The 23454-nt window shown below is 42.0% G+C and overlaps 2 protein-coding genes across 3 annotated transcripts; one reads left to right on the top strand and one right to left on the bottom strand.

Annotated features, from left to right (window-relative positions):
- Positions 1-13091: 13091 nt before the first annotated feature.
- On the top strand, positions 13092-16001 carry LOC126634265 (clathrin coat assembly protein AP180-like). Its single transcript, XM_050304772.1, has one exon. It carries the CDS (start codon positions 13579-13581, stop codon positions 15898-15900), a length of 2322 nt encoding a protein of 773 aa, XP_050160729.1. The 5' UTR covers positions 13092-13578; the 3' UTR covers positions 15901-16001.
- Positions 16002-19532: 3531 nt separating this feature from the next.
- LOC126583806 (protein CELLULOSE SYNTHASE INTERACTIVE 1-like) lies at positions 19533-22719 on the bottom strand. Of its 2 annotated transcripts, none has more exons than XM_050248330.1 (2): positions 20660-22719; positions 19533-19811 (listed from the first exon to the last, which is right to left on the bottom strand). In XM_050248330.1, exon 1 carries the CDS (start codon positions 22418-22420, stop codon positions 20705-20707), a length of 1716 nt encoding a protein of 571 aa, XP_050104287.1. In that variant the 5' UTR covers positions 22421-22719; the 3' UTR covers positions 19533-19811; positions 20660-20704. The 2 variants fall into 2 exon arrangements, with proteins under 2 accessions (XP_050104287.1, XP_050104286.1); XM_050248329.1 differs by lacking the exon at positions 19533-19811 and adding an exon at positions 19918-20299 and having other exon boundaries at positions 20660-22718.
- Between the last annotated feature and the right edge of the window lie 735 nt (positions 22720-23454).

Consider the following 23454-nt stretch of genomic DNA (forward strand, 5'->3'; position numbering starts at 1 on the left):
TTTGACCCATTTATTGACACATTTTCACTTCCCTTTCCATCTCTATGCAATGTACACAATCATTCATGCTCCCTAGCTACAAGACCACTCCATTTTACCCTTCACACTTTGCATCATCACTTCATTTTCACCATTGGACCATTGCACACCACACACACAAATTGCCATGCATTTCATCCTTAACCTAACCTGATTTTCTAAGGTTTTTGGGGCCTATAAATACATGTTTACACCCCTTGGCCAAAGGACAATCCCCCATATTCATCATTTTATCACAAAAATTCGTCCATACACACCCTAGGAAGCAAAACACCCCAAAAACACCATTCTAGTGCCTAGAAAACATAACAGCCACTCCACCTTCTTCCACCCTCTTTGCCTAGTTCTCCACCACCCTCCAACCATCAAACACTCCTCCACACTCACCCTAAACCCTTCCATACCATTCCCCATCCATTCTACATCATAAAACTACCCAAAATCTGTCCATAACCCAATCTGCCGCAAGCAAGGGAAATGAGGAATCTTGGATGCACTTGCTACCAAGTTGGAGCATTTTAGGTGTTTTCTTTCCTTTTGATTTTAATGTGTAATTTTATGTATCTTTGCTTTGTGAGTATGAGGAACTAAACCCCTCTTAGTTAGGGGGTGATTCGAAACTATGTTCATACTTGCAATATGATTTGATTACATCCAGTTGTGATTCATAAGTTGTGAATTCAATTTACTTATCCGTTCATATAAAAACTAATTTGTGTATGTTGGTTAAGAGTGCACGCTTAATTTTCATGCATGAATTTGACGCTAGAATATAAGGGAGTTTCACCTAATCGTTATAAACTTATATTCACAAGTAGTGAAGGTTGCTAGTCACAATCACGTTAAGTAAACTCTTGGCATAAGTTTCATGCAAATCATAGTAACGAGTGCCTCGTCAATGCTTATGTTTTTCATAGAACTTAATGATTCTTGCTTGTATCTCTATTATGCAATTCATGTAGGGAACTTGTAGGGAATGTTTTGGGTTGTCGTATGCAATCATCCAACCTAATAACTTGTGGAAAAACTGAGGGTTAATTAGTGCAATTCACGGTTAATTTGGGGCGTTGAGTATTCATAGCTTATCGAAAAGCAACTGGAAATCGTTTTGTATGCAAGTGTGACATATGTGGAGAAGAACTTCCTAGCTAATCTTCCATCCATAAGTTTCATTCAAATTCACTTACAATCTGTTTTGTTTTACAAAGTTTGTTTTGTTTTCAAATTCATTAAAACCAAAATCCCCCTTTTACTTTATTGTTTCAAAGTGTTTAATTTCTGTTTTGGTTGTGTGTTAGAGTGTTTTGATTCACCCAAATTTGTCTAAGAATTTGTTTACTTTGTTCTTGTCTTAATTTAATTATTTTCGTCGAAAATCAACCCCATCTTATTTCTTTGAGTCATATTAATTAGAACTTGTCTTAGATTATGTTTTTAAGTGTTTTAGTTCATTAGAAAACCAAAATTTGTCCAAGTTTGTGTGAGAGTCCCAAAATTGCCCAGATTTTGTTTTTAAGGTAGTTTTGAGTGTTTAGGGGCTGTTTTGAGTCTTTTGGTTTGTTTTAGTGTTTTAAAGTATAGTTTTGCATTCTTTGAGTCTAGTTAGTGTTTTAAACTTTGTTTTCACGTTTTCAAGTCAGTTTCCAAGTGATTTAGCAATCCCTCATAATCCCCGGCCTAGAACGATCCCTACTTACATACTTTACTACAATTGATAAAAAGAGGGTTTAATTTGTGTGTTTAGTTATTTTACGCATCAAATTTTGGCGCCGTTGCCGGGGATTAGCAACTTTGCTAATCTCTTGGATTGTTTTCTTTCGAATTATTGTATTTTGTTTAAGTTTCTGTTTAAGTTGCTGATTTGTTTTGTTTTCTTTGTTTTTAGGTACTAGTTTATGACCCGTAGCTCACAACCTGTTCGTGAGCATATCTCCGACTTTGACGGTGATTTTGAGAGGACTTTGAGAAGGAAAAAGAAATTGCAAGAGTCTAATCCTCCTAGTCCCGAGCCTGAATTAGAAGAGCAAGAAGTTGAGGTTGAAGAGAAGGCCACGGCACAAGTGGGTGGAGAAGAGCAAGGTATAGCCATGGACAACCGTACGCTCAAGGAGCTTGCCGCCTCGGGTTTGGATAATGCCGCACCATTGTGTATCCAATATCCCATGGCTGCTCAAGGTAAAACCGAAGAGTTCGAGTTAAAGTCAAGTTTGCTCCACCACATTCCAAAGTTCCATGGGCTGTCCATGGAGGATCCGAACAAACATTTGAAAGAATTTGAAGTGGTGTGCTCAAGTATGACTCCGGTTATCGTTGACGGAAGTATTTTAAAGATGAAGGCTTTTCCATTCTCTTTAATGGACAAAGCCAAGGATTGGTTATACGAGTTGGCTCCCGGTATAGTTACATCTTGGGAGAGTATGAAGAGGGCGTTTTTGGAGAAGTTTTTCCCAACTTCTCACATCATTCTTCTTCGTAAAAAAATAAGTGGAATTCAACAAGATGAATGTGAGTCTTTTCCTACATATTATGAACGATTTAAATCACTTGTTGCTTCTTGTCCACAGCATCAGATGAAGGAGGAATTGCTTTTGCAATACTTCTACGAATGGCTCCTACCACTAGAACGTCAAATGCTCGATGCCTCGGCGGGTGGAGCATTGGTAGACAAAACGCCCATGGCTGCAAAAATCTTGATTGCTAATAGAGCATTGAACGCTCAACAATACGAAGGTGTAGGCCAAAGAGGACCCCCACGGCAACAAGTGCATGAGGTAAGTTCCACATCCAATATTCAATCTCAGTTAGCTAATCTTACTTCTATTATTTCACAGATGGCCGAGGGAATGAAGATTCAAGGACCCATGGTGTGTGGCGTATGTTCTATCCAAGGACATGCTTCCGCAAAGTGTCCTCAACTCATCGAGAATGGTGGATGGGAGAGTGCTAATGCCATTGGGTTTCAAAGCCAAAATCAGCCAAGACATGATCCATACTCCAACACGTATAATCCGGGGTGGAGAGACCATCCAAACTTCAAATGGAGAGAGCCACAACAAGCCCAACCACAAGGAGGCTTTAGGCAACAACCCCCGGGCTTCTACAACAACCCATACGCACCCCCTCAAGTCCAACCACAATCTGCCCCAAATAATTCAGGTAATGCTTTGGATAATGATACACTTGTTAAGTTACTAACCACTTTGACTAATGGGCAGGAAAATCAAAACAAAAGAATGGACCAACTAGAGAAACAAATGGGGCAGATTGCCGACATTGTTGGGCAGATTAGAGACCAAGGAAGGCTTCCTAGTTCTACCATTCCAAACCCGAATGTAGGCTTTGAAAGTGCAAAGGCCATACTCTTGAGAAGTGGAAAAGAGATTGGGGCAGGTTCTTCATCAAAAACAGGTCACAAAGAGGATGAAAAACTTCAATTTGAGGAGGAGGAAGCATGCCCACCCACGGCAAAGGTGGACACGCCTATGCTGCAAGTGTCCATGGCCCCTAAACCTTCAAATCTGTCCAATAAGGGTAAGAATGTGTTAAATTCAATTCCTACTAATGTTTTTCCTTTGAATGTCCCCTTTCCTAGCAGATTTTTGCAATCAAAGAACGAAGAGGAGGAAAAAGATGTTCTAGAGACTTTTAGAAAGGTGTAAGTCAATATTCCCCTCCTTGATGCCATAAAGCAAATCCCGAAGTATGCCAAGTGTTTAAAGAAGTTTTGTACAACAAAGAAACGTGTCCGGGAGAAAGAGGTGGTACATGTAAGTGAGAATGTCTCCGCCATCTTGCAACATAAACTACCCCCCAAATGCAAAGATCCGGGAAGTTTTACAATTCCGTGTGTCATTGGTAATACCCGTTTCAAATCTGCCATGCTTGATTTAGGTGCTTCTATAAATGTTATGCCATATTCCATTTATGCATCTATGAACTTAGGAGCATTGAAAAATGATTGTGTAATCATACAATTGGCCGATAGATCTAACGCTTATCCAAAGGGAGTTTTGGAAGACGTTTTAGTGCAGGTTGATCATTTAATCTTCCCAGCGGATTTCTATGTTCTCGAAATGGATGAATCAGACCATGCCCCTTCATTGCCCATTCTCCTTGGAAGGCCATTCATGAAAACGGCTCAAACGAAGATTGATGTGGCCAAAGGATTAGTAACTATGGCATTTGGTGGTGACATGATTAGTTTTAAAATTTCTGAATCCATTGAGACTCCTAATGTTGTTCATTCTTGTTATGCCATTGATAAAATAGAAAATATAGGACCGGACCATTCAGCACTAGGCACAAAGGATGCATCAAGAACCATGCAAGACGAGGGAATTGGAGTGGCGCACAAGGACCATACGGCCACTGCTCTCAAAATGCTCAAATTGGCCGAACGCACCATGGGGAAGAATGTTCACATTGCTGCCACTTCATCACAACACATAGGTAAGCCACCTAATCCAAATCCAATTTCCATTAAAGTTGATAAGTGGTTCCCTTCTTTGGTGCAGATACCCAAGCAGATCCCCGACGGTGGGCACAGGAACGTGAACCTTAGGCAACACAACGCACCCATCAACAAACATCACTATCATTTCCGTTCAAGGATGCAATGTACGAGAGCTTTGTAGAACAAGATGTGGAGGAGACAACCCACTATGCCGTGGGTTCCCATGATGGTTGATCAAGGTGTTCATCGTCCGGCTGGAAGACGTTAAAGCAAGCGCTTTAAGGGAGGCAACCCATTTATTCTGCTTGATTGTCAATTTTATTACTTGTTTAATTATTTTTTGTTATGATTTTCTATTTTGAAACATTAACAAATATGCAAAGGATTTTAACATTAAACTTCGTGGAAATGAACAGCAAACTGGGAAATAAAGAAACATAGCATAATACAAGAGGGAGCCTTCACAAAGGCTGCTTGGGAGAGGTCGCAGTAGTCGGCGGAGTCTCAGCAGTCGGTGGGGCCATGGAAGGAGGAGGTATCGGAGGTTGATCAGTTGGAGCTTCACTACGCGGTGCCACCCCAGAAGACGAAGGCAGATGCTGTTGAAACAAACCTACAAACCTTCGATGATCAAGTAAAATCTGACCATCAGATTCATGCAGCTGGTCAATTTTCCTCTTCATGTTTGTGGCATAATTGTGTGCAAGCTTGTGAAATTGTTTATTTTCATGCTTGAGTCCTCTAATCTCCTCTTTGAGACTCTGTATTTCAGCCACCAACAATTCAACGTGACGGGTTCGAGCAAATAGGCGTTGGGCCATGTTGGACACAGAACCCGCACACTGCACGCTAAGAGCCAGAGACTCCTTAACTGCCAATTCATCAGACCTTCTAGCGAGCAGTCTGTTATCTCTGGGGGTGACAAGGTTCCGGGCCACCACCGCAGCGGTCATGTCATTTTTCATCACTGAATCCCCAACGGTAAGAGGACCAGTAGGGGATATGAGGGACGGGCACCATATGTTGTCTGGAGAAGGATGGGCTGCTTCTTCACCAAGGTTCAAGTCAAAACGACGGTCGGAAGGGCCAGACATTTTCAGAGGTGTTAAAGAAAGAAGTGGTCGAACAGGTCAAGATCGTAGAAGTGCAAGAATGGAGTTTTTACAGGTTGAAATTCAAGTGTGCTTTGAACGTCCTGCGGACCTCTATAAAAATCAACATGTGATGGGATTTCAGAGATTGAAGAGGTGAGCTCAAAAATCGAAGAAGCCATTCGGAGATCGAAGAAGCGCCAGCTTTCTCAAAAGTTGGGCTTGCTCACAAACCACCAATTCCAGATACCGAAGAGTGTCAACTGTCTCAGCCTCGTCAGCACCCATCACACGCAACTCAGCTTTGCGAAAATCACGGGCAGTCTGTCGAAGCACCGATTCCAACCATCTGTCTCTCTCAGCCTCGTCAGCACTTGTCACATGCAATCTCTGCCCTCAACGAAGCTCAGAACTCGAAGCGTAAATTCCGGATATTAAAGAGGCCTCTTCTTTATCGAGACGTGTCAGCATCTGTCAATTTGTACATCTGCGTTGCGTAAATCACGCGCAATCTGTCGAAATTTTTTGGAGAAGCGGAATGCACGTGAAAACTACTGTTAAATTATCCCAGGCTTGCCGACACGAGTAATGAAACAATGCCTTCCCAGCCATTAAGAAAATTCTATAAATGTTGAACTTCAAAGTGAAGCAGTCTCACCCAACTTTCAGCCTCACTTAACCCTTCATCCTCTCTGAAATGGCTTTCCAACAAACCCTCTCGAGTCACTCTGTATTTTTCATCCCCTGGGATACCCCTGCAAACAACCCATCCAAAGCACAAGTATTTCATATCATAAGGGTTGAGAGCAAGAGTATCTCATATCATGCTTTCTCCATGTCCTTTCTCCAGCTAGCTCTTGCTCTCGAGTACTCATCATCTTATGCTTTCGCTTTGTCTCTCACTTATAAGGGAAGTGAAGATGATACCTCGAAGCATGTGGAGACAACGTGCTGATTCATCCTCAACTAAGGACAAGGAGAAAGAGAGCAAGAGGTGGGCACTTGGAAAGATTGAAGAAAGAAACAGACCAACACCTTTACCTCGTGCATGCCCGCCGTGCAGAAGAAACAAGCAGAGAAGAATGCAGTCTGCACTCTGATATTCCCCGCTCAGAATTCCAAACCAGTTCAAGATCAAAGCTGTGGAAAGTCAACAAGATCAACTATCTCCAAAACCAGATTTGCGTTCTTAAACTCTACTCTGTCTGGTTTTTACTTTGCCATATTTGTCATGTTTATTTATCGTTTGTTATTTGCTTGTTTTTGGTGTGAGTATATGCTTGAAACATTGAGGACAATGTTTGATTTAAGTGTGGGGGGGTAACCATTGTTATTGTTTTGCATGAAATTCGTAGAAATTTATCACCCATTACTTCTAGTGTTGTTCCTTGTTGTTTTAAGTATTTTTAAGCTGTTTTGGAGTGTTTCAGTGTGTTTTGACATAAAAATCCGAAAATTCATAAAAATTTGAAAAATTGTTTTTGAAAATCCCAAAAAGAGTTGTTTTTGTGTGCTTATTTGTGTCTTAGGGTACCTTCCAACACAATGATGAGGATTCGGTTTGTAATTGCATGACTATTAAAGAGAGTTATAAACATGGATGAAAGTTTGATTTACTCTTTATTTATGCGTGGTTGTGGTTATAACTTATGAAATCACATGTAATCATAAAAGAAAAAATTAGTTTTTGTAACATGCTTGAAGGAAAGAACTCAAACTAACGCTACAACCTTGTGAGACTTGAGCTTAAACGTTTATTTGGAGAGTTAAAATATGTGCATTCTTGTTTTCTAAAGTCGTTGCATGATCTCATTATTCTTTGCTTGGTTATTACTTAGAAGGCGTTTCATCATTTAGTTCCAAATGCTAGAACTCATGCCTATTTCATTCAAAGCATGCTATTAATTTGCATAAAACATATTCAAGATGAAGTTGTGTAGTTACCACCACCAAAGCCAAACTGCCATGTATCCCATATCGTTATATGTTTAAGTTAACCCCATTGAGCCTTGATAGCCTACATTCTTTGTTAAACCACATTATCCTTACCTAGCCTAGTTTAGGACCATCCATACCCTTGTTCTTGAAGCATAGTAAAGCATGATTCAAATTGAATTTCTTTTGATTAATGTATGGCAGAAAACAAGTGTGGGGGAAGTGTGAGTTATTATGCTTGTTGAAAAGAAAAGAAGAGTTGAAAAAAAAAAAAAGAGTTGAAAAATATGCGAAAAAGAGTTTTAAAGTGCTGCTTGTTGAAGAAAGGGTCCAAAACATAGAATTCGGCCCTAAATATTGCTTGAATTTTCCCTTCGTGTCTAAAAGCTGATTTCTGCAATCTAAGTGAATTCTAAGTTTCAATTTCATTACTTTACTTGCTATTGCTTTAAGAACGATTGTTATCCTTATCCTTCATTTGTTAGCCATCACCCCAAGCCCCGTTACAACCCTTAAACTTCATCTTGAGTGTCATGCGTTTCAATATGTGGAGTTTGAAATTGATATGAGCATATGGTGTCACTGGTTCTCGCATCTAAGTAGTAGCATTCCATTCATGAGATCATATCTAAACATGCTTATTAACTCCAGAAATTGCTTTCTTTGTGATACATATATGTGAGCGTTCGTTTTCATATCTACATCAATCTTCTCACATATAACTAGTATAGGGTGTGTAGTTAGAAAATCTGAGTGAAAATTGAGTGCATATCTTGTAAGGAATTGAGTGATTTCTCTAAGGCATGTTACTACATCAAAAACATTATTTTAATCGATTAATTGTGAACAAGTAAGTAGTGACTATGATTAAGTACGTGCTTAAGTGTGAAGATGACTCAAATCTGTGGGGATAATCATTTTTAACATGTCATGTGCATTGGAAATCCCTGAGGCAAATGTTGGAAGGTTTAGGTTGTGTTTTATTTACTTTGTTTCATTTTATCTCTTTGTTTTGCTCGAGGACTAGCAAAAGCTAAGTGTGGGGGAATTTGATAGGAGCATATTTATGCGACTTAGTTGGCTTGTTCTTGTGCATTTATGTCGTGTTTCCTTAGTTATTTTAATGTTTAAAGTCATTTTCGTGAGTTTTCAGATTTTATGGACAAAGTAGGCAAGAAGATGCATTTGGGAGCATTTTGGAGCAAAATGGAGCTTGGAATGCATGTCACATATTTGGGCCAAAGTGGATGGACGAATTTGAGAACTAAAGAGGCCAAGAATGTGAAGAATTATGGTCCAAAAGATGAAGAACTCAGCCCAAAGTTTTGTCACCCCAACTTGCCTTCATTGCCATGCAAAACAACATAGAATTCCCTTTGGATTCCCATGCCATGCTTGATCACTCTTGTCCCCTACATAATTTCTGATTTCATGCTTCAATTCATTTAATTATTACACTTAATTGCTTGATACCTCTTGTTCCCTTCACCCACAAAATTTTATACAACTTTCACAACCATAACATGCACCAATTGATGCTCCATCATTCACATTTGGAATCTCATGCCTTGTGTACCACATGTTGCTGCACCTTTGACCCATTTATTGACACATTTTCACTTCCCTTTCCATCTCTATGCAATGTACACAATCATTCATGCTCCCTAGCTACAAGACCACTCCATTTTACCCTTCACACTTTGCATCATCACTTCATTTTCACCATTGGACCATTGCACACCACACACACAAATTGCCATGCATTTCATCCTTAACCTAACCTGATTTTCTAAGGTTTTTGGGGCCTATAAATACATGTTTACACCCCTTGGCCAAAGGACAATCCCCCATATTCATCATTTTATCACAAAAATTCGTCCATACACACCCTAGGAAGCAAAACACCCCAAAAACACCATTCTAGTGCCTAGAAAACATAACAGCCACTCCACCTTCTTCCACCCTCTTTGCCTAGTTCTCCACCACCCTCCAACCATCAAACACTCCTCCACACTCACCCTAAACCCTTCCATACCATTCCCCATCCATTCTACATCATAAAACTACCCAAAATCTGTCCATAACCCAATCTGCCGCAAGCAAGGGAAATGAGGAATCTTGGATGCACTTGCTACCAAGTTGGAGCATTTTAGGTGTTTTCTTTCCTTTGATTTTAATGTGTAATTTTATGTATCTTTGCTTTGTGAGTATGAGGAACTAAACCCCTCTTAGTTAGGGGGTGATTCGAAACTATGTTCATACTTGCAATATGATTTGATTACATCCAGTTGTGATTCATAAGTTGTGAATTCAATTTACTTATCCGTTCATATAAAAACTAATTTGTGTATGTTGGTTAAGAGTGCACGCTTAATTTTCATGCATGAATTTGACGCTAGAATATAAGGGAGTTTCACCTAATCGTTATAAACTTATATTCACAAGTAGTGAAGGTTGCTAGTCACAATCACGTTAAGTAAACTCTTGGCATAAGTTTCATGCAAATCATAGTAACGAGTGCCTCGTCAATGCTTATGTTTTTCATAGAACTTAATGATTCTTGCTTGTATCTCTATTATGCAATTCATGTAGGAAACTTGTAGGGAATGTTTTGGGTTGTCGTATGCAATCATCCAACCTAATAACTTGTGGAAAAACTGAGGGTTAATTAGTGCAATTCACGGTTAATTTGGGGCGTTGAGTATTCATAGCTTATCGAAAAGCAACTGGAAATCGTTTTGTATGCAAGTGTGACATATGTGGAGAAGAACCTCCTAGCTAATCTTCCATCCATAAGTTTCATTCAAATTCACTTACAATCTGTTTTGTTTTACAAAGTTTGTTTTGTTTTCAAATTCATTAAAACCAAAATCCCCATTTTACTTTATTGTTTCAAAGTGTTTAATTTCTGTTTTGGTTGTGTGTTAGAGTGTTTTGATTCACCCAAATTTGTCTAAGAATTTGTTTACTTTGTTCTTGTCTTAATTTAATTATTTTCGTCGAAAATCAACCCCATCTTATTTCTTTGAGTCATATTAATTAGAACTTGTCTTAGATTATGTTTTTAAGTGTTTTAGTTCATTAGAAAACCAAAATTTGTCCAAGTTTGTGTGAGAGTCCCAAAATTGCCCAGATTTTGTTTTTAAGGTAGTTTTGAGTGTTTAGGGGCTGTTTTGAGTCTTTTGGTTTGTTTTAGTGTTTTAAAGTATAGTTTTGCATTCTGTGAGTCTAGTTAGTGTTTTAAACTTTGTTTTCACGTTTTCAAGTCAGTTTCCAAGTGATTTAGCAATCCCTCCTAATCCCCGGCCTAGAACGATCCCTGCTTACATACTTTACTACAATTGATAAAAATAGGGTTTAATTTGTGTGTTTAGTTATTTTACGCATCATAGAGTAGCCCTATAGAAGAAGGCCACGTAGAATGATGGTTAGCAGAATCGAGATCGTGTAATCGTGTTCAATAAATGCACCTCGGAAGGAGAGCATTTGAGTTTTGCATTTTAATTTCGCTTCTTCAAGGCCAAAGCTCGACCAGAGGGTTCAAGCCGAAGGCCTCAGAAGCGAGGGGGCAATGTTTAGCCCCAAAATAGTAGTTTGGGCCGAGTATAGAATCATTCTCGGCCCGGAAGGCCTTGCGACAAGGGTGCTATGGATCGTTCAGTACGTGGGCCTCCAAACCTAGGTCAGCTAGGTCATGACGTAGAACAGGCCGAGTTCTAGTGCAATAGGGAGTCTCGGCATGATTAATAACCCGAAAGCGAATCTGGTTCAATAAGGGACTAGGTTCACAGTCATAATGAAAGTAGGATTGGTCGAGTCAATGTTTGATCAGGAGAATAAGTCATAGTCCGAATAGGGTTTTAACTCGACCTTGGGGGATCCGTTGCTATAAATAGAAGAGGATGTGCATCATTCAACCCCCCTACAATTCAACACAAAACTGCCCTGCGCAAGCTTTCTCAACAACTTTGAGATTTTTTCTTTTCTTTTCTCGCTGACACATCTTCCGTTGGCATCAACAGCACTGTGGAAGCAACCAGTGATATCTTAAGTCGGCATAGATAGCTCTGTCATCGTAGAATCAGTCGGTCTCGCAGTATCTTCCGTTGGCATCAACAGCAGTACGGCGAGGACGGTTTGTTACCTATCCAAGTCTCGGTCGAGAAGGATTTCCGAATCCTTATTGATTGAGGTCATCTCATTAGCCTCATCGGCGAAGTGAGGTGTTACAGTATATCGAGCTTGGTGCATTTCACGCCGAGTTATTTTATGATTGGATACTCCCAAGTGAGATTTAGAGTTCGGCATTCGGACGACCGAACCACGTTCACCATTAAAACTTATATTTGCTTTGAGTATTTGTGCCCTTACACTTTGGTGTCGATTCGGCGTGAGTTTACTCTGACGAATAACATCATTGTGACTGAATCCGACGACGACGACTCGTGAACTTCGTAAGAATAGTAACCTTGTCTTCAGGTTCGAGAACCCAAGAGGCCGAGACGCATTCCTTCCTTGGTCGCAATTGCAAGACGCATGAGTCAGCCGTGCACCCAACGCAACATCAACAAATTTACTCCTCGGCCGAGCTCGGCCGACGAGTTGGCACGCCGCCCGCATTCACCGAAGGACGTAGTTAGCTTATAGATTACTCGGCCTGCGCGCCACGTAGGCTTGGTAATTTCTAGGGTCAACAGTCGGATATAATTTATCTGATAATATTTTTCTAAATCCACCACCCTCATCCACCACTTAAAGTTAATCTTGTAGTAATGAGAGTCGGTGTCATAGATCTGATGAATCAAGATTAAAACCCTCACCAAAAGAGAGAAGAACTCTCACGCTGGGAGAAAAGCACTCTCACGGAAGGAGAGAATCCCGATGTATTAATCTTCTTTGTTGCCGTAAAATATCTCAAGGTAAGCCACTAGGGCTAGCCTAGTGGTGAGGGTGTGGGTAAGGGGTGGGCTAGCTTAGGTTTTAGGTTCGACTGAAAGAGAAACGAAAAGACTATCAAACACTTGATGACAACCACTTCTTTGGTCATATAACTTGCTACGTTCTAGTTCTGTCTAACTACAACAGTACAACTCTAGCTTCTAAAGTTCAACTAGTCAAAACAATGACAAATGGTATGCAAAAACACAGCTATTACGACCCCCTTTTTCTCTGCAACGCCCAAAATTACACATGTTAAGGACGTTCTAAAAAGTAGCACGTACGTACCCTTCTAAACCAGGCCATAAACTAGTGCATGGATCACCATGATCAACTCTTGTCATGGGAACGTACTAGACTTCACGTTTGTTCTCAAAATAGCAAAGGACTGGAACCCCATTACGTCCCATTCCCAATGGGTTAAGATTATGCACCCAAATTTCACTCCCATTCCCACATACAACACCCCAACTTCATTCATTAATTCAATTGAGATTTGATTAGTGAACAAAAACATGCAAAGGACTTGGTCAACCAAACAAGTGCAAGTCTCGGTCACGTCCACAAAGGCCTTTCCCTCTTCTCCACCACCCAAATTATCTCCAAACTCTCCCCACCCTCTCGTCCGTCCTCTCAAAACTGCCTTCCTTACTTTATCCTGTCTGTTGTTTGCCTCTTCGTAGGCTCTCTTGTATCCTCTCTGGCCTCTGTGCCCTGGAATTCACTTTCCTTGTTCTTCAAAAAAAAAAAAAACACCAAAAGCTTGTTCCACTAAATACAAATACAATTTCAATCCCAATTTCTACACAATAAGAAACAATTCTACACTAAAACATGGCAAAAAACCTCAATTCACGGCCCAACGTTATTATTTCAATTGTTTCTTTGCACAAAACTCAATTTCTGTGCGTATAAATTAGAGTGAATTAGAATATTATGTTGTCAGAAGAAAATCCCTATCATAATCATCATTATTTTCACCAATTCATCATCGTCAACAATTGTGGATCAGACTTGGTCCTTACGCCCAATTTCGACCCAGATTAGAACAGTTTTGAATATCGGCTTGTCACAAGAAGAAATCTCATCGTAGTTGATTCATCTAAATCGCTAGCAGCAAAGATGCCAAGCAAGCTAAAGAAGGCAATTGGAGCTGTGAAGGACCAAACGAGTATAAGCCTAGCCAAGGTCTCCAACAACAACAACTCGGCCAACCTCGAAGTCACAGTCCTCAAAGCCACGTCCCACGACGTCGTCCCCATCGTCGACAAATACATCCAAGAAATTCTCACGCTCATTACGTCCAACAAGTCGTACGCCTCCTCCTGCGCCCAAGCCATCGCCAAGCGCATCGGCAAAACCCGCAACTGGATCGTCGTGCTCAAATCCCTCATGCTCGTCCTCCGCATCTTCCAAGACGGCGACCCCTATTTTCCAATCGAAGTCCTCCACGCCATGAAGGGCGGCGCCAAAATCCTCAACCTATCCAACTTCCGCGACGATTCCAACTCCTGCCCGTGGGATTACACCGCCTTCGTCCGCACCTTCGCCCTCTACCTCGAAGAGCGACTGGACTGCTTCCTCACCGGGAAGCTCCAGCGGCGGTTCACCTACCAGCGCGACCAGGAATTCAACAACAACCGCAGAAGCTCCCGGTCCAACGGGCCCGTCATCCGCGACATGAAGCCCGCGATTCTGCTCGATCGGATACATTACTGGCAGAAACTGCTCGACAGAGCGATCGCCACGACGCCAACGGGGGCGGCCAAAACAAACCGTTTGGTATTGATCTCGCTCTATTCGATCGTTCAAGAGACGTACGATCTGTACCGGGACATATCCGACGGTTTGGCTCTGCTTCTAGACAGCTTCTTCCAACTGCAATACCAGTCGTGCGTGAACGCTTTTCACGCCTGTGTGAAAGCCTCAAAACAATTTGAGGAGCTAGCGTCGTTCTACGCGCTCTGTAAGATCTTGGGGGTTGGGCGGACCTCCGAGTATCCGAGCGTGCAGAAAATTTCGGACGAGCTTCTGGAGACGTTACAGGAGTTTCTGAAGGATCAGGCTTCGTTTCCGGGTCGGTCGCCGCCAACCCATTTGCAGATTGGTTCGGATCAAATGGCGGGGAAGGAGGGTAAGAATAAAGGGTTGAGCTTTGAACCGAATGAAATCGCTTCTTCTGATCAATACGAGGGGTCAGATAGAGGCTCTGCTTTCGGTTCGGCTTGCACTTCGTTGGAGGATTTGACGAGTATCGCCGACCACAGTGGGAATGTGAGTCCGTCTTGGTCGGTGGAGCAAGAGTTTTATAATTCAGAGGAACAACCGGATAAGACGCCGGAGAATGAATCCATCAGACGGGCGAATGGGAATGGATCAACTCAATCATTGCCGGCTGAGGTCGATCAACCTCAACCGGCGAGTGTTGGGTTTGATCTTGTTTCTTTTGACGACTGGACACCACGACCAGATCAAACAAAGCAAGAAGAAAAAAGAGTTGAACAACTATTTGGAGTTGAAAATCAAGAAGGTGCGAAACAAGGATGGGAGCTTGTGTTGTTCGAGTCTACAAACAAAGAACCGCCGCTGCAAAGATCATCGCCACCACCTTCGTCTGTAAATAATCTGTTTGATTCATCAAACCTTGACAGTTTGTTTCAGAAATCTTCAGTCCCACCACACCAATACAATCCATTTCTCGAAGATACAATTCCAATCGAGAGCCTTGCAGCCTCTTCGAGTTCAAAAACCACCACCAGCAATGGCTTTGGAAATTTCGGAGACGATTTGCTTTGGTCCCCTACTACATCTCAACCAGCGGCACCAACATTTTGTGCACATAATTCAAATGTCGGACAAATGGCGCCAACATTTCCCACGCAGAATCCAAACAATACAACAACAGTACCGACAGTTCCCGCCCACAATCCAAATAACGCCACAATGACACCGCCACCATTTGGCGGGCCGAGCCCAAAAGGGGGCACAATTTCACCAACATTGTGGTCGCAACATTCCAATGAGAGCACGATGGCACCGACATTTTGCGCGCGGAGCACGAATGAGGCCACAACGGCGCCAACATTTTTCGCTCAGAGTCCGAAAGAGTTGGCAGTAGCAACATTCTGTGCCCAAAACTCCAACGAGAGTGGCATGGCACCGACATTCCGTGTGGTGGCTCGTGATAACAAGAGTGTAGCTCCGAGATTTCATGCAGACGAAGCTAATGAGTTCTCAGCTGCGCCGACATTCAGTGCGCAGAGTGAAAGCGATACGCAAGAAAGATGGGGTAACGTAGAAAACGACCCGTTTGCAGTGTTACCAAATGTAACAAGTAGTAGTGAACCTCTGTGTAACGAATCGATGAACCAAGATAGTCTGTTGCATCAACAGAGACTGTGGTCGGAACAGCAAAACAAGATTATTGCTAAACATATGTCTTGACTTTTGAATTGAGATTATTCTGTAGAGGTAGACCTTGAAATTTATATATATCAAATGTAATTATCTTGTATTCAGAAAACTTTAATCCATTCTCTTTGGCAGAGTTGAATGGCAACTGCGAGTTTATAGTATATGCTTCACAAGCACCTCCGAGCCCAACAAATAGGGCCCTAGTGTTTTGAACGCTCACAGCCATGATATCATGCAGACTTGAATCGTTGCCCATTAAAGAAACAAAGGAGCCCATGAATCACGTTCATCCCACTTTAGCAAGCCGATTAGCTTGCATGTTGACATGGTCAACACCAATTAGACCTCCTAACCAGGTGGCTGGTCCGAGAAGCCATTAAGATGATGTGACGTCGTCATTAGTTACCTTCCTCCTACATATTCATTGACAAACATATTGACAGCTATGTATTCAAGCATCCTTAGTATCACCGTATAAACGACAGGTCGATAGTTGATAACGGATCGATACGTTTGATGATACAGAATAGTTGGGTACGCAACATAGTAATCACACCACCTAACCCAAGATTTCATCTTCCGAGGGACATAAAGAGTACTAAAAAAAAGGTAATTGATTTGATTAAGAGTATACACCAATACACTTCATAAGCTCCATAAGCCAAAGAAGAGAAGAAGAAAGAAATGTATGGAGACATGGGACTTTAAAAGTGGTGGTTAAATTAAGGGTCATGAATTATAACCGTGGCAGTGTTGGGGGGATATGACAGTGAAAAGAACCACACAATGACCGAAAGAGAGAGGTGTACAGGCTTTACAGCTAAGTTTTGTGCAGTTGCTTTAAACAGAGAGATCTCACGATTCACGGGAAAATATGACCCTCCCTCCCCCCACACAAAATAAAATTTAAAAAGTCACAAACTTTTCTTCTGCAGCATCAGATGCAAATGCAAATGCAATTTAGGGGAGACAAAGGCAAGCAACATGTGAAATTGTGAAAGAGAAAATGGTATATCATTGACACTAAATATTACAATATCACATGACGAAAACTTGTATGTGACTTTATATCCTTAACACATAACTAAAAGTCATAATATCAGTGTATTCATATTATACAAGTCATTTTTTGTAATTAAGTGTTAACTTATACAAATGATAATAGATGCTCAAATTAATGTGGGTTGTGGTATTTAAATACCTCTTTTTATCTTTCAAACACATTTATACGTCTATCAACTTTCAACTTTCGAATCAAATGAATTGAAAAATATCGCAAGACATAAATTAATAAAAAGTGTATAAATACAAGAAATAGTGCACGGATACCTGTTGATCCCAAAAACTACCTAGCCTACGTGACGTGCATGCCAAATAATTAATAAGCTAACTACATCATTCGATTAAATGTGGGGCGTGCCAACTTGTCGGCCTATGAGTAAAATATGTTGATGTGGCGTTGGGTGCGTTGCTGACTTCTTGATCTCGCGACTGCGGCTGAGGAAGGAACACGTTTCGGCCTTCGGGTTCTAAAGCCTGAAGACAAGGCTGCTATTTCTGCGAATTTCAATATCAAATTCGGCTTTCAATGTGCCGAATGTAGTAACATGGTAACACCTCATTTCGCCAAGAAGGCTGATGAGATGATCTCTTCCAACAAGGACTTGGAAATCCTTGTTGACTGAGACTTTGATAAATAACCAGTCGATCTTGAAGTAGTGTTATTTATCCAAACTGAAGGTGCTCCTCGGTCGACTGATTTTACGGCTCTAGTGTTGTTTATCCAAACTGAGGACGTTGCTGGTTGCCTCTACAGTGTTGTTTATCCAAACTGAATATGTGTTGGCGGGGAAAAAATAAAATAAAAATCTCAAGGTGTTTGAGAGGTTTGCGCAGAGCAATTGTGTGTTGAATTGTAAGGGCCTTGAATGATGCACTCCCCTATCTATTTATAGTAATGATCTCCTCCATGGCTGAGATAGAACTCCACTCGAATTAGAATTCCTCAACCCATTCTCATCAAGTCTCGAACAATCCCAACCCCTATAGGACTCTGAACCAAACTCTTTAATCACCCATATTCATCCCCTGATTCTCGACATCTTTTATGACTCAAAGCATCCTTAATTTTCAAGAATCCTCATTGTACTAGGATTTGATCACCTAATCCCTATCCAGATAAAACCATTTCCTAATAGGATTCGACCGAACTCCATTGGGCTCGGCCTATTACAGAATATTCCCATTATCTCTTTCTGGTTCGAGAATAGCTCTAGACTTGACCCCAAGCGTTATTTCAGGCTCAAACATTACCACCACCTGCAGTTGCACTTGTTGGCTTCATATATCACATCTAGACTTCTAGTCTCCCGTCTTCCCTACATCTAATATTCTATTCTATTCTATTTATATTCCGTGTCTTCCTTCTTAGCTAGTCTTAAGTTATCTTAACATTTTTCTTCCTTTTCCCAAATTTTCTACCTTTTCTAGATTCTCAAAAATCTAAGAAACCCCACCCCAATAAAATGACCTTTTTTGCTCTTCAATCTCTGTTTGGAATGATGCATATATCCCCCAAATTTTTACGTTCTTTCATCACTGTGAAGCACAAGCCTCCAATTTAGCTCTAGGCTTAGCTGGGGTGCAAGTGACTAGGTTTCTTGCAATGGCGAAACACTTAACCCAAAAGTACGCTACTGTGACATTCTGTAGCATCGTGTGGTGAAAGTTAATACACTTAACATGTCATTTTTTTGTTTGGAATAACACTGGCATACTAAGGTGTAGGTAAGCACTTCTTTATGTGGGGATGAAGGCAATACAAGCGCTCAGTATTGACACATATTTAATCACGATCACTAAAATTAAATTATTAAATTGAATTTCGCAGTCAAATATGTGTCGTCACTAAATAGCTTTTAAGTGCTCAAGTAAAAGCTGGATGAAATTGAAGGGGCTTTTATCATGCATACTAAATACAAAGCAAGCATGAGGGGAGCGCCACCCAGGAGTCAGGACCCATCTTCTGTCAACATATCTGTTGAAAGAGAAAGTGTGAGAGAGAGAGAGAGAGAGAGAGAGAGAGAGAGAGCCAACTCAACTCAGTCTTACAGAAACGAAAAACGAAATACTTTCGTCATATGCCCATTACCTGCTCAAAAAGAAAGTAGAGAGAGAGAGAGAGAGAGAGAGAGCCAACTCAACTCAGTCTTACAGAAACGAAATACTTTCGTCATTGCCCATTACCTGCTCAAAAAGAAAGTCTCAGATCCTACGTCGTCCAGGGAAGTGGATCCTCTATATCATATATGTACATGCCCACTTCCTTTAGCACGAGATATTTTGGAAGCTCATTGACTTCGGACTCCGTAAGAACTTCGAAGTTAAGCGAGAATGAACCAGAGCATTCCCATAATGGATGACCCACTGGAAAGTTCTAGTCACGTGAGTTCTCAAAAACAAAACATGAGGGCGTAGTCGGGACCGAAAACGAACAATATCGTGTTACGGCAGAATCAAGCCTGAAATGTGGTGGAGTCCGGATTGGGATGTGATAGAAAGACATAAATATACAATACAAGAAGAAAAATGAGAAGAAAAAAAAAACATCTAACTTGTCCTAAAAGCTTTGGGCTTTTTGCTTTTGGCTGAATGCTATTGGCTCTACACTTGCACATCCACATCCATTAATCAACATTCATCATCATCATCATGACAATCATGGTACATAAAAATGAATTGAAGGGCTCAGATAACATCACCATTCACCAAAGCAAGCAAACAAAAAGAGTTGCACCCTTTGTAAGTAACACGCTAAACCCATGTTCAGTTCATGTCCATTACAAATTGAACCAAAGGAGAGCAAGGAGAGCAACTCGCATTACATTGAAGTACATTGTCATCGTAACATCTCGTACCAATATTACAACGAGAGAAAGAATCTACATTCTCAAACAAAAAACCAGATAGGTGTTAATTAAAAAACACAACCCAAAAGAAAAAAAATTACAAAAAAAGAAAAGGAAACAACAAAACGAGGACGCTCCGTAAAAACCGCATCCATGCTTTTTTTTTCTTCCTTTACCAATACAATGTTTTACTAAAATATTAAATATAATATATAACATACCGAGATCCTTTTGTGGTAAAACCTCATACTTGATAAGATCTTTTGGGAGTAAAACCTCACACCTGACGGATTGAGCAGGTAGTAAAGTTAGGAACAATATCGATAGCTTTGGAGTGAGCTCTCAGACTCCTTCGATCTAAAATAACTAGTGCTTGATTTAAATTTAATGACAGATAATACGATACAAATAATTAGGTATATGATGCGTGTGTATCTGTTGCTTTTGTCCAAGACACGTAGCTTTCACATTTCACATTCCCTGGACGGTTACAAAATCCAAACAAACTCCTCCTTCCTCCTCTATATTTTGCACAACAAACAAAATTTAAAATATCTGTCAGCCAAATTGCACGACCCCCGACACGAAAAACAAAACTAACAAAAGCATTTGCTAAGACCCTGCCATTTGCCGCTAAACTCCCATTCACTGAGTTCACGAGTCAAACGGTTAAAACTTGCCCCTTCTAGATAGATTAAAAAGGACTGGACCCACCAGGCTCCGTGGGCCCACCACACTATTTACAATCTTTCACAGTTTTTCGGCGAGGGGTAGAATTGTCATTTTAATATCAATCCAGGTTGCCATGCCGACATGGCACACGCGAATTGGATAGAAATATGACACGTACCCTTAAACAAAACTGGAATTCCAAAACTAACCTTTCGTTTGGCGGGTTTTTTTCTCTGCAGGTTAATTACTAGGATCTATTCCCTCCAAGTCCAGGAGAAGATGGTCCTTAGCCTACCGCCGGTGAGTCTCTGCAACGCCTTCTTTGCTCCGGCGACCTCCATTTCCGCCAGTCTCTGCATATGCGGATAAGCTCCGGCGGCCACCAGCCTTTTCCGGCAACCACCGCTCCCTCCGCTGAGCACCGCCGCGACCACCGCCACCGGAAAGTCACTGCCCACCATCTCGTGATTCTTTGGGTCCAGCATCTGGACCAGCCTCATCACGCTCTTCTCATCTCTCACCAGCTCTTTCCGGTTCGACCGGACCGTCAACAGCGACAAAAGCGATTGGGCTGCCGATGCTTGTAGACCCACCGGTTTCGGTGACTCCATGAGCTTCACCAACGACCCCATACAGCTGCCCAACGCTCGCTTATTCCCATCGCTCACATGCACCAATAAGTGAGCGAGTAAGGAGACTGAGATTTTCTGTAGCGTTGTGTTGCCCTGCTTTATGAACTCGGCGAGTTGAACCAGGAAAAGGGTTGAAGACGACAGGATTTTAGAGCAGGAATCTGATGCTGAAAGCGATGTGATGGCTCGGAGGACGTGTTCCAATGTGTCCGAGCTCGGTAAATCTTGGATCAAATGCATTAATCTCTGCAACGCACGTTCTCGAATGATCAGAGCTCGGAAATACTCGTCAGAGGAGGCTAAAATCGCTATGCAATTGGCTGATTTTTCTTGGGCGGTGATGGTGCCGGAGAGAAGTAACTGGATTAGTACTGGCACGGCCCCTTCTTCTCCCAAAGCAATTTTTATTTCTTCCACATTAGCAATATTTCTAATGGCGCCGGCAGCATGGGTCCGGGTCGCCGGAGACCCAGATCGGCAGGCTTCAATGAGGACCGAGACGCCACCGTAGGCGGAGACGGCCCAGGCGTTTTCTGGGTCGGCGGTGAGTGCCTCTACCGCCATCACGGCCTTCTCTTTCAAATGGGTAGACCCGGATTCGAGTATTCTCAGCAGAGGACCCAGACCCCCTTCTTCGAACACTGCCTTGCGCGAGGACTCGTCGTCCGCGGAGGCCAGGAGGCAGACGGCTAAGATAGCCTGCTCGCGGACGGAAGGCTGCTGGTGGAAATCGAGCAAGTGAATCAAATATGCGACATTACCTTCCCTAGCGACGAGGCCGGGCGACTTGTCGTCGCCGCCGTTGAGGAGCTGAAGGAGCGACTCAAGAGCCTTTTTCTTGAACTCGACGCCGCCGATTTGCAACCGGGTGAAGAGGTCTCTGATAAAGAAGGCCAAATCCTCTTTATCCGACCCGGGAGCCGGGTGGGACAAAACAATTGCGTTTGACTGGTGGAGGACTCCAGATCTGAGCAATAAGTCGAGGTCGCGAAGCTGATTGGTGAGCGAGGAGGAGGCCATATCGAGGTCGCTCTGCATTAGGAGCTTCCCGCCGGCGAACTCGGCGTCGGTACATTGATCGGCGAGGGCGGTAAGGCGCTGGAGAGTGGAGAGGAGTTGAGGGAGGAGGGTGTGGAGGAGGGGATTCTGGGCCCAGTGTGGGGAGTCGGAGATGTCGGCAACGGAGGAGTGGAGGGATGCGAGCTTGGAGTTGAGGGCGGTCCAGCGGCCGACGAAGGAGTGGACGGCGAGGGAGGAGCGGAGGAGGAGGGATAGGGTGGAGTTGATGAGGTCGAGGAGGGTTTGGAGTGGGTTTGCGGCGGCGGTGGCGCGATGCATTTGGGATGTGGTCCGGGTTAGAACCTGGTCGGGTTCGGGTCTGTCTCGGGCACTGCTGAGCAATGCATGAGAGAAGTAGAGAGAATGCTTGGAAGTAAAGAAAAATGAGAGGATGGAGAAAAGTGAAGCGAAGCGATCGAGAGGAGTGTGGGGAAGAGAGAGCAACAATGGCGAACAATGAAGAGAGAGAGAGAGAGGAGAGAGAAACTGAAAAGGAAGTGACAGGCAGATTTTTTTTTCTTTTTTTTTTTGCTGGATTTTGGGCAACGACCGGAGTAGAGGTTAACTACCAGGAATCGGTGGGGACTTGGAGGGTAATGGACGGATTACGAGAATTTTTTTAAATTAAAAACTAGATGTTTCGGACTTGAAATTTCTTGTTGGTATGGAAGTGAAATTTGTGACGAGGAAGGTTAAAATGTATCTGTGAGTCTTTTTTATTCCCGAAAAAAGTATATAATTGTAATTTATCATCAGTTGTCTCTTTTTTTTAAGAAAATAAATAAATTATACAAGTCGTTAATACTCGCCTAATTTACGACTAGTCTCTCTGTATTCGTTTTTGTGTGCACATGGCTTTTTATTTGAGTGTCTAAGGTCTCGTTTGGCAGCTCAGACTGTATTGACTATTTTTATCGGATATGATAAATAATCACCGGATAGTACTGACTAAATTAGTCGAGCATTTGGTGCAATATCAGACTAATGATCGTATTATTTATACTGTGTTTGGTATTATACCGGATAAGATGAATCAAACTTAAAATAAAATTTAAAAAAAAAACTAAAATCATCTCTTTTGTTCCCAGATCTCTCCGCCGCACCCCCCAAACTCCCTCCCTCTCTACCCCACCACAAAGGCAACAACAAGAAACCCAGCAAAACCCACCTTTCAAATTCTCATTGTTTTTTTTCCCAATCTTCTCTTTTTTTAGCTACAAATCAGCCCAGCAAAAGTAGAATGGTTATGAAGGATATGACCCAAATGAGGCAGATTTGTTCTTTAGCAATTGAAAATTTATAAAATCAAATGC

Source organism: Malus sylvestris, chromosome 9 (genome assembly GCF_916048215.2).
Source record: "Malus sylvestris chromosome 9, drMalSylv7.2, whole genome shotgun sequence".
NCBI classification, from domain to species: Eukaryota; Viridiplantae; Streptophyta; class Magnoliopsida; order Rosales; family Rosaceae; genus Malus; species Malus sylvestris.

What these genes read in the sequence shown, in the direction of transcription:
- LOC126583806 (XM_050248330.1), bottom strand. Translation starts at nt 22,420, where the DNA reads ATGCATCGCGCCACCGCCGCCGCAAACCCACTCCAAACCCTCCTCGAC.
- LOC126634265 (XM_050304772.1), top strand. Translation starts at nt 13,579, where the DNA reads ATGCCAAGCAAGCTAAAGAAGGCAATTGGAGCTGTGAAGGACCAAACG.